Source organism: Mizuhopecten yessoensis, unplaced genomic scaffold (genome assembly GCF_002113885.1).
Source record: "Mizuhopecten yessoensis strain PY_sf001 unplaced genomic scaffold, ASM211388v2 scaffold3949, whole genome shotgun sequence".
Lineage (NCBI taxonomy): Eukaryota > Metazoa > Mollusca > Bivalvia > Pectinida > Pectinidae > Mizuhopecten > Mizuhopecten yessoensis.
In genome coordinates, this window is record NW_018405300.1 from 19,657 (window position 1) to 32,072 (window position 12,416).

At 35.2% G+C, this 12,416-nt stretch overlaps 1 protein-coding gene across 1 annotated transcript in view; it reads right to left on the minus strand.

The window, feature by feature from the left end:
- Window positions 1–10,314: 10,314 nt before the first annotated feature.
- The window catches only part of LOC110448231 (cholecystokinin receptor-like), a 13,175-nt gene continuing 11,073 nt past the window's right edge, over window positions 10,315–12,416 (minus strand). The window contains exon 2 of the mRNA XM_021494378.1: window positions 10,315–11,014. Coding sequence (XP_021350053.1) covers window positions 10,315–11,014 — 700 coding nt within the window. The remainder of the gene's footprint in view (window positions 11,015–12,416) is intronic.

The window sequence follows — 12,416 nt, forward strand, 5'->3', positions numbered from 1 at the left end:
ATCGTTCGTCAAAACATGAAATCAACGTTTGACAGTACATACATACACTGCACAACTCGTGAAATGTACGGAACTACCCAGTGAAGTAAAAACAGAAGTAATTAATAATTTACCATTTTGTCTTCAGACCTGTACATTTTAAATGTCAATAATTAATAAACCATTTTCACTGCACGGACCTACATACTTTAGGTCTATAGATCCGTGTAATCTTTTGAATGGCAGGCCTGTCAAATATTTTGATCCCGCCTGACAGTTATGCTATTTTTGTAAATTCATGATAAAATACGGGGAGGTTGTTGGAACATCATGCGTGCGCACTATTTCACGTGTACTGGTTATATTCATTGGTTATTGGCACGCGCATGATATATCGCTCAATAACGCACTCTTTTTAACCAATGAAAACCGTCGTTACATCACAGACGTGGTAGAATACGTTATAACACGTGTTGTTACACTGTATAGTAACACTGTCCTATCAAAGGGTTACACATCTAGTTTATCGCTAACAGTCACAACAGATCACTGGCACGGAGGCGTGAGAATAAAATCTAAATTAAACAACATAAATATAAAAAAGCAAAAAGCTAAATGGATGTATGACTATCAGTGTATAAAGACGTACCGTCCATCAGTACTGATGTTATGATAGCGTGTATAATACAAACTGACACAGGCTGGTAAAAGCATTCTTTATTTACCTTTGTACAGATGTCATCTTAAACTTAAAATAAACATAATAAGCAAAAGAAACCCAGACATGTATGTCAGTGCTGTGTTACAAATGCATTAATTATAAAAAGAAAATCTGTAACACTAAGAGTTATGACAGTTATAGCGTGAATCAGAAATACATCTCTCGTTGATGGCGTAAGAAATAAAACATCGCATATGCATCTCCTGTTGGTAGTGTAATTATTGTAACATTGTAAAACATCTCAAGAGTGGTTACATCTCCTGTTGATGTAGCATTTATTGTAACATTACATATTGTATCTCCTGTATGTGGTGAAAGTATAGTAACTTTGTATATATATATATATCTCAATGGTGGTGTACAAATTGTACCATTGTATACATCTCCCAATGGTGGTGTATGTATTGTAACATTGTATACATATCCCAATGGTTGTGACGTATTGTAACATTGTATACATCTCCCAATGGTGGTGTACACATTGTACCATTGTATACATCTCTTGTTGTTGGTGTATGTATTGTAACATTGTATACATATCCCAATGGTGGTGTATGTATTGTAACATTGTTTACATCTCCCAATGGTGGTGTACGTATTGTAACATTGCATACATATCCCAATGGTTGTGACGTATTGTAACTTTGTATACATCTCTCAATGGTGGTGTACGTATTGTAGCTTTGTATACATCTCCCAATGGTGGAGTACGTATTGTAACATTGTATATACATTTCTTGGTGGTGGTGTACGTATTGTAACTTTGTATACATCTCTCAATGGTAGTGTACGTATTGTAACATTGTATATACATCTCCCGATAGTGGTGTACGTATTGTAACATTGTATACATCTCTTGTTGTTGGTGTACGTATTGTAACGTTGTATACATTTCCCAATGGTGGCGTACGTATTCTATATGTAACATTGTTTACATCTCCCAATAGCGGTGTACGTATTGTACATGTACTTTTGTATGTATATCTCCCGTTGGTGGTGTACGTATTGTACATGTAACATTGTATACATCTCCCAATGGTGGTGTACATATTCTATATATAACACTGTATACATCTCCCAATGGTGGTGTACATATTGTACCATTGGATACATCTCTTGTTGTTGGTGTACGTATTCTATATATAACATAGTATACATCCCCCAATGGTGGTGTACGTATTGTAACATAGTATACATCTCCCAATGGTGGTGTACGTAGTGTAACTTTGTATACATATCCCAATGGTGGTGTACGTAGTGTAACTTTGTATACATCTCCCAATGGTGGTGTACGTAGTGTAACTTTGTATATATCTCCCAGTGGTGGTGTACGGATTCTACATGTAACTTTGTATACATCTCCCAATGGCGGTGTACGTAGTGTAACTTTGTATACATCTCCCAATGGTGGTGTACGTAGTGTAACTTTGTATACATCTCCAAATGGTGGTGTACGTATTGTATCATTGTATACATCTCCCGTTGGTGGTGTACACATTGTACCATTGTATACATTTCTTGTTGTTGGTGTACGTATTGTAACTTTGTATACATCTCCCAATTGTGGTGTACGTTTTGTACATGTAACTTTGTATACATCTCCCAATGGCGGTGTACTTATTGTAACATTGTATATATATCTCCCGTTGGTGTTGTACGTATTCTACATGTAAGTTTGTATACATTCCCAAATGCCGGTGTACGTATTGTAACATTGTATACATTCCCAAATGCCGGTGTACCTATTGTAACATTGTATATATATCTCCCGGTGGTTGTGTACGTATTCTACATGTAACTTTGTATACATCTCCCCGTGGGGGTGTACGTATTGTAACATTGTTTACATATCTCCCGTTGGTGGTGTACGTATTCTACATGTAAGTTTGTATACATTCCCCAATGCCGGTGTACGTATTGTAACATTGTATATATATATCTCCCTTTGGTGGTGTACGTATTGAACATGCAACATTGTATAAAATATATAATGCCCGTGGGGGTGTACGTATTGTAACATTGTTTACATCTCCCAATGGTGGTGTACGTATTGTACATGTACCTTTGTATACATCTCCCAACGGTGAAGTAGGTTTTGTACATGAAACTTTGTATACATCTCCCAATGGTGGTGTACGTATTGTACATGTACCTTTGTAAACATCTCCCAACGGTGAAGTAGGTTTTGTACATGAAACTTTTTATACGTCTCCCAATGGCGGTGTACGTATTGTAACATTGTATATATATCTCCCGTTGGTGGTGTACGTATTCTACATGTAACGTTGTATACATCTCCCAATGGCGGTGTACGTATTGTAACATTGTATATATATCTCCCGTTGGTGGTGTACGTATTGTACATGTAACGTTGTATACATCTCTTAATGGTGGTGTACGTATTGTACATGTAACGTTGTATACATCTCCCAATGGTGAAGTACGTACTGTACATGTAACTTTGTATACATCTCCCAATGGTGGTGTACGTATTCTACATGTCACTTTGTATACATCTCCCAATGGTGAAGTACGTACTGTACATGTAACATTGTATATATCTCCTAATGGTGGTGTACGTATTGTAACATTGTATACATCTCCCGATGTTGGAGTACGTATTGTACATGTACCATTGTATACATCTCTTGTTGGTGGTGTAAGTATTGTATCATGTATTTATCTCCCAATGGTGGTGGACGTATTCTACATGTAACTTTGTATACATCTCCTAATGGCGTTGTAAGTATTGTAACATTGTATACACCTCCCGTTGGTGGTGAAAGTATTGCAACATTGTATATATTTCCGTTGGTGGTGTACGTAATGTAACATTGTATACATCTCCCGATGTTGGAGTACGTATTGTACATGTACCATTTTATACATCTCTTGTTGGTGGTATAAGTATTGTATCATCGTATATATCTCCCAATGGTGGAGTACGTATTGTAACCTTGTATATACATCTCCCGTTGGTGATGAAAGTATTGCAACATTGTATATATTTCCCGTTGGTGGTGTACGTTTTGTAACATTGTATACATCTCCCGATGGTGGAGTACGTATTGTACATGTACCATTTTATACATCTCTTGTTGGTGGTATAAGTATCGTATATATCTCCCAATGGTGGAGTACGTATTGTAACCTTGTATATACATCTCCCGTTGGTGATGAAAGTATTGCAACATTGTATATATTTCCCGTTGGTGGTGTACGTATTTTAACATTGTATACATCTCCCGTTGGTGGTGTACGTATTGTACCGTAACATTGTATATATTTCCCAATGGAGTTGTATGTATTGAAACATTGTATATACATCTCCCGTTGGTGGTGTAAGTATTGTAACATTGTATACATTTCCCGTTGGTGGTGTACGTATTGTAACATTTTATGTACATCTCCCGCTGGCGGTGTACGTATTGCAACATTGTATATATTTCCCGTTGGTGGTGAAAGTATTGTAGCATTGCATATATTTCCCCTTGGTGGTGTACGTATTGTAACATTGTATATATTTCCCAATGGAGTTGTACGTATTGTAACATTGTATATACATCTCCCGTTGGTGGTATACGTATTGTAACATTTTATACATCTCCCGTTGGTGGTGAACGTATTGCAACATTTTATATATATCTCCCGTTGGCGGTGTACGTATTGTAAATTGTATATATATTCCCGTTGGTGGTGTACGTAGTATAACATTGTATATACATCTCCCGTTGGTGGTGAACGTATTGCAACATTGTATATATATCTCCCGTTGGCGGTGTACGTATTGTAAATTGTATATATATTCCCGTTGGTGGTGTACGTAGTGTAACATTGTATATACATCTCCCGTTGGTGATGTACGTATTGTAACATTGTATATACATCTCCCGTTTGCGGTGTACGTATTGTAACATTGTATATATATCTCCCGTTGGCGGTGTACGTATTGTAATATTGTATATATTTCCCGTTGGTGGTGTACGTTTTGTAACATTGTATACATCTCCCGATGGTGGTGAAAGTATTGCAACATTGTATATATTACCCTTTGATGGTGTACGTATTGTTACATTGTATACATCTCCCGATGGTGGTGAAAGTAATATAACATTGTATACATGTCACGATGGTGGTGAAAGTATTGCAACATTGTATATATTTCCCGTTGGTGGTGTACGTATTGTAACATTGTATACATCTCCCGTTGGTGGTGTACGTATTGTACCGTAACATTGTATATATCTCCCGTTGGCGGTGTACGTATTGTAATATTTTATATATTTCCCGTTGGTGGTGTACGTATTGTAACATTGTATGCATCTCCAAATGGTGGTGAAAGTATGGCAACAATGTATATATTTCCCGTTGTTGGTGTACGTATTGTAACATTGTATACATCTCCCGTTGGCGGTGTAGGTATTGTAACATTGTATATATTTCTCGTTGGTGGTGTACGTATTGTAACATTAAATATATATCTCCCGTTGGCGGTTTACGTATTGCAACATTGTATATATTTCCCGTTGGTGGTGAAAGTATTGTAGCATTGTATATATTTCCCGTTGGTGGTGTACGTATTGTAACATTGTATACACCTCCCAATGGTGGTGTAAACATTGCAACATTGTATAAACATCTCTTAGTCGTGGTGTACGTATTGTAGCATTGTATATACATGTCTTAGTGTTGTTGTACGTATTGTAACATTGTATATACATCTCCTAGTGTTGTTGTACGCATTGTAACATTGTATATACATCTCTTAGTGGTGGTGTACGTATTGTAACATGGTATATACATATATTGGTGGTGGTGTAAGTAACGTAACATTGTATATACATCTCTTAGTGGTGGGGTACGTATTGTAACATTGTATATACATATATTGGTGGTGGTGTAAGTAATGAAACATTGTATATACATCTCTTAGTGGTGGTGTACGCATTGTAACATTGTATGTACATCTCTTAGTGGTGGTGTACATATTGTACCTTGTATATACATCTCTTAGTGGTGGTGTACGTATTGTAACATGGTATATACATATATTGGTGGTGGTGTAAGTAACGTAACATTGTATATACATCTCTTAGTGGTGGTGTACGTATTGTAACATGGTATATACATATATTGGTGGTGGTGTAAGTAACGTAACATTGTATATACATCTCTTAGTGGTGGTGTACGCATTGTAACATTGTATGTACATCTCTTAGTGGTGGTGTACATATTGTAACCTTGTATATACATCTCTTAGTGGTGCTGTACGTATTGTAACATTGTATATACATCTCTTAGTGTTGGTGTACGTATTGTCACATTGTATATACATCTCTTGTACGTATTGTAACATTGTATATACATCTCCTCGTGTTGTTGTAAGTAATGTAACATTGTATATACATCTCTTAGTGGTGGTGTATGTATTGTAATATTGTATATACATTTCTTAGTGGTGGTGTAAGTAATGTAACATTGTATATACATCTCTTAGTGGGGGTGTACGTATTGTAACATTTTATATACATCACTTAGTGGTGATGTACGTATTATAACATGGTATATACATCTCTTAGTGCACGGGGTGGTGTAAGTAATGTAACCTTGTATATACTATACATCTCTTAGTGGTGATGTACGTATTATAACATTGTATATACATCTCTTAGTGGGGTTGTACGTATTGTAACCTTGTATATACATCTCCTAGTGGTGGTGTAAGTAATGTAACATTGTATATACGTCTCTTAGTGGTGGTGTACGTATTGTAACATTGTATATATATCTCTTAGTGGTGGTGTAAGTAATGTAACCTTGTATATACATCTCTTAGTGGTGGTGTACGTATTGTAACACTGTATATACATCTCTTAGTGGTGGTGTACATATTGTAACCTTGTATATACATCTCTTAGTGGTGGTGTATGTATTGTAACACTGTATATACATCTCTTAGTGGTGGTGCAGGTATTGTAACATTGTATATACATCTCTTAGTTGTGGTGTAAGTAATGTAACCTTGTATATACATCTCTACATCTCTTAGTGGTGGTGTACGTATTGTAACACTGTATATACATCTCTTAGTGGTGGTGCAGGTATTGTAACATTGTATATACATCTCTTAGTTGTGGTGTAAGTATTGTAACATTGTATATACATCTCTTAGTGGTGGTGTAAGTAATGTAATATTGTATATACATCTCTTAGTGGTGGTGTACATATTGTAACCTTGTATATACATCTCTTAGTGGTGGTGTAAGTAATTTAACATTGTATATACATCTCTTAGTGGTGGTGTACGTATTATAACATTGTATATACATCTGTTAGTGGGGGTGTACGTATTGTAACCTTGTATATACATCTCTTAGTGGTGGTGTAAGTAATGTAACATTGTATATACATATCTTAGTGGTGGTGTACGTATTGTAACCTTGTATATACATCTCTTAGTGTTGGTGTACGTATTGTAGCATTGTATATACATCTCTTTGTGTTGGTGCACGTATTGTTACATTGTATATGCATCTCTTAGTGTTGGTGTACGCATTGTAACATTGTATATACATCTCTTAGCTGTGGTGGTGTAAGTAATGTAACATTTTATATACATCTCTTAGTGCACGTGGTGGTGTAAGTAATGTAACATTGTATAAACATCTCTTAGTGGTGGTGTACGTATTGTAACATTGTATATACATATATTGGTGGTGGTGTAAGTAATGTAACATTGTATATACAGCTCTTAGTGGTGTAGTACGTATTGTAACATTGTCTATACATCTCTTAGTGCGGGTGTACGTATTTTAACATTGTATATACACCTCTTAGTGTTGGTGTACGTATTGTCACATTGTATATACATCTCTTAGTGGTGATGTACGTATTATAACATTGTATATACATCTCTTAGTGGGGGTGTACGTATTGTAACCTTGTATATACATCTCTTAGTGTTGGTGTAAGTAATGTAACCTTGTATAAACATCTCTTAGTGGTGGTGTAAGTAATGTAACCTTGTATATACATCTCTTAATGGTGGTGTAAGTAATGTAACCTTGTAGATATATCTCTTAGTGGTGGTGTAAGTAATAAAACCTTGTATATACATCTCTTAGTTGTGGTGTAAGTATTGTAACATTGTATATACATCTCTTAGTGTTGGTGTAAGTAATGTAACATTGTATATATATATCTTAGTGGTGGTGTACGTATTGTAACATTTTATATACATCACTTAGTGGTGGTGTACGTATTGTAACATTGTATATACATCTATTGGTGGTGGTGTACGTATTTTAACATTGTATATACATCTCTTAGTGGTGTTGTACATATTGTAACATTGTATATACATATTTTAGTGGTAGTGTACGTATTGTAACATTGTATATACATCTCTTAGCGGTCGTGTACGTATTGTTACATTGTATATACATCTATTAGGGGTAGTGTACGTATTGTAACATTGTATATACATCTCTTAGTTGTGGTGTAAGTAATGTAACCTTGTATATACATCTCTAAGTGGTGGTGTTCGTATTGTCACACTGTATATACATCTCTTAGTGGTGGTGCAGGTATTGTAACATTGTATATACATCTCTTAGTTGTGGTGTAAGTAATGTAACCTTGTATATACATCTCTTAGTGGTTGTGTTCGTATTGTAACATTGTATATACATCGCTTAGTGGTGGTGTATGTATTGTAATATTGTATATACATCTCTTAGTGTTGATGTAAGTAATGTAACATTGTATATACAGCTCTTAGTGGTGGTGTACGTATTGTAACATTGTATATACATCTCTTAGTGGGGGTGTAGTATTTTAACATTGTATATACATCTCTTAGTGTTGGTGTAAGTAATGTAACCTTGTATAAACATCTCTTAGTGGTGGTGTAAGTAATGTAACCTTGTATATACATCTCTTAATGGTGGTGTAAGTAATGAAACCTTGTATATACGTCTCTTAGTGGTGGTGTACGTATTGTAACATTGTATATACATCTCTTAGTGGTGGTGTAAGTAATGTAACATTGTATATACATCTCTTAGTGTTGGTGTACGTATTGTCACATTGTATATACATCTCTTAGTGGTGGTGTACGTATTATAACATTGTATATACATCTCTTAGTGGGGGTGTACGTATTGTGACCTTGTATATATGGTGTAAGTAATGTAACATTGTATATACATCTCTTAGTAACATCTCTTAGTGGTGGTGTAAGTAATGTAACCTTGTATATACATCTCTTAATGGTGGTGTAAGTAATGTAACACTGTATATATATCTCTGAGTGGTGGTGTAAGTAATGAAACCTTGTATATACATCTCTTAGTTGTGGTGTAAGTATTGTAACATTGTATATACATCTCTTAGTGTTGGCGTAAGTAATGTAACATTGTATATATATATCTTAGTGGTGGTGTACGTATTTTAACATTGTATATACATCTCTTAGTGGAGGTGTACGTAATGTAACATTGTATATACATCTATTAGGGGTAGTGTACGTATTGTAACATTGTATATACATATCTTAGTTGTGGTGTAAGTAATGTAACCTTGTATATACATATCTAAGTGGTGGTGTACGTATTGTCACATTGTATATCAATCTCTTAGTGGTGGTGTACGTATTGTAACACTGTATATACATCTCTTAGTGTTGGTGTACGTATTGTAACATTGTATATACATCTCTTAGTGGTGGTTAAGTAATTTAATATTGCATTTACGTCTCTTAGTGGTGGTGTACGTATTGTAACACTGTATATACATCTCTTAGTGTTGGTGTACGTATTGTAACACTGTATATACATCTCTTAGTGTTGGTGTACGTATTGTAACATTGTATATACATATCTTAGTTGTGGGGTAAGTAATGTAACCTTGTATATACATATCTAAGTGTTGGTGTACGTATTGTCACATTGTATATCAATCTCTTAGTGGTGGTGTACGTATTTTAACATTGTATATACATCTCTTAGTGGTGGTTAAGTAATTTAACATTGCATTTACGTCTCTTAGTGGTGGTGTACGTATTGTAACATTGTATATACATCTCTTAGTGGTGGTGTACTTATTGTAATATTGTATATACATCTCTTAGTGGTGGTGTACATATTGTTACATTGTATATACATCACTTAGTGATGGTGTACGTATTGTAACATTGTATATACATCTCTTAGTGGTGGTGTACGTATTGTAACATTGTATATACATCTTTTAGTGTTGGTGTACGTATTGCAACATTGTATATTGTAACCTTGCATATACATCTCTTAGTGTAGGTGTAAGTAATGTAACATTGTATATACATCTGTCGTTGCTGGTGAAAGTATTGTTTACAATTGTCAAAAAAGAAGATAAGTAATGGTATATTCTATACACGCGTTTCATTGATGGTAAGTAATGCAGCATTGTTTAAATGTGAAACGCTGATGGTGTTACAACGTCGTGTTGTATACACAGCAACACTTACACATATTTAGGCAGTCTGTATAAATATAGCCATAAAATAATTAATACAACTTTTCCAGCACATATATTCCTTTGTACACGGTGTAAGTCGGTCGTCAGATGTATATTTTCTAAAACTTGCTCTTTCGGATTGTTTCCGTGCGGGTGTTGGTCGATCCTAACGTAGTTTGAACGTTGATCTTCATTACTCTGTTCTTACAAAACAGTTGCAGTACCTCTTGCTGGAAATTCTTGTTCAGGAACGTGTATATTATAGGGTTTACACAACAGTTGCTGTAACCGATTAATTTTAAGACGGCCATCTTGATCCTAAATGTTGTATCTTTGGTTTCTGCAAATTCCGCATAAAGTGAAAAGGTAAAAAAAGGCAACCACAGAATTGTAAATGCAAGAAAAACAACAATCATGACCTTGATTATTTTCTTTTTAGGTAAAACGACTCTCTGGTGATGCAGTGGATTCTCCAGAATGTCACCGATGGGTGGGTGGATCCAGAGGCGGTGTGCTATTTTACCGTAGGTATAGGCCATTATAATGACTGGGAGTATGTAGAGGAAGCCGTACGTGAAAGCTGTGTATAGCTTACTTCCGTAGTCATTGGGATAGAATTCTGCACATAGGAAGCCGAAACCGTCTAGGATCAGGAAGGATCCCACTCGGCGGACTTTTACCCTGGTGTCAAGGCATTGGAACACCAAGTGTGGACTGAGTGCACAAAGGGAGATAATCCACACAGCGCACAGGTAAATATAGGCAGATTTCTTTGTGTGAAGTTTTCCTGCTATCTTGTGGTTGCATATCACCACGTACCTAGAAACAGAGACACAAAATAAAACACCGATTTTTAAATAAGTTAGCAGTGTGTTAAACATTTAGATCATGCATGCCTCTTCATATTCACATACTCCGCTCTCTGTACACTTGGTAGTATTAGGTTTGCCAGATTGTGCCCTGTAAAATAATGTATTTCTAAATACATAATTATTGAGAATTAATGTAGTATTATTAATAATAATTACTATCAAAGTAGCTTTTTTTTAATGCAATAAACGAAAGATGAAATAATTGGTAGAAGTTTCTTGTGTCATATGGCTTTACAAACACAAATACGTATATACGTTATTGAACGTGTGTTTTCTCACTAGTACAAATCAATGTTTAACATGTGTGTTCATTTTAGTCATGAGCGGTTCTGAATTTTGTCATGCTCAAGTAACGATAACATTAACAAACACATAAACAATCCAAGTATGAGAAAAAAAGGTAAAGCAATTGATAACATCATTCCATGGGGTAGAAAGACGTAGATACAAATCCTCAGATACAAGGAAGTACACATTGAGAAAAAGATAACCCTTTCAGACAAGCATGGTTAGATTTCACTCTGATATCAGAAAACATATTATATTGGTCATAAAAAAATCGAACATTATTCGGAGAGACAGACCAGGGTAGTCATTAATAATTTTCACATTTAATTAATCACGAAAGTAAGGGACTGTGGCAAAAAGGCTATGGTGAAAAACAAGTTATTTTAAATGCGTTTCTTTCCTTTTCTTCCTGACATAATACAATTTAGCACGTTTGGAGTCCACGTCTAAACAGGAAGTCACATGTTTTCTCACTATAAACAATGTGACCCATTGATGACCGCAAACTAAAAGGTGAAGAGAGCAGATAAGGAACCATCTCGGCTAGGTAGCGGCGTTGTCTGTGTTTACAACATGGTAAACGAATTTCCACATGTTTCTGTTATTTCACAAAATGGAAGGACATACATTGCATCAAAGGTTTCGCTGCCTTTGAACATTTTATGGTTGTTTCCTTGGTTTATTTTATACATACAAATATCACCGTTGCATTGTGTTGGTAACAGCTATTTTGTTCATGTTACATGTACATGCCGTAACATTACATGTAAGATGTTAATGATGCACTATTGATACTTACCAATTACCGTGACATACGTACTAACTACTGTGACATACATTCTAATTACTGTGACGTACATTCTTATAACTGTGACATACGTACTAATTACTGTGACGTACATACTTATAACTGTGACATACGTACTAATTACTGTGACGTACATTCTAATTACTGTGACGAATATTCTTAAAACTGTGACATACGTACTAATTACTGTGACGTACATACTTATAACTGTGACATACGTACTAATTATTGTGACGTACATTCTAATTACTGT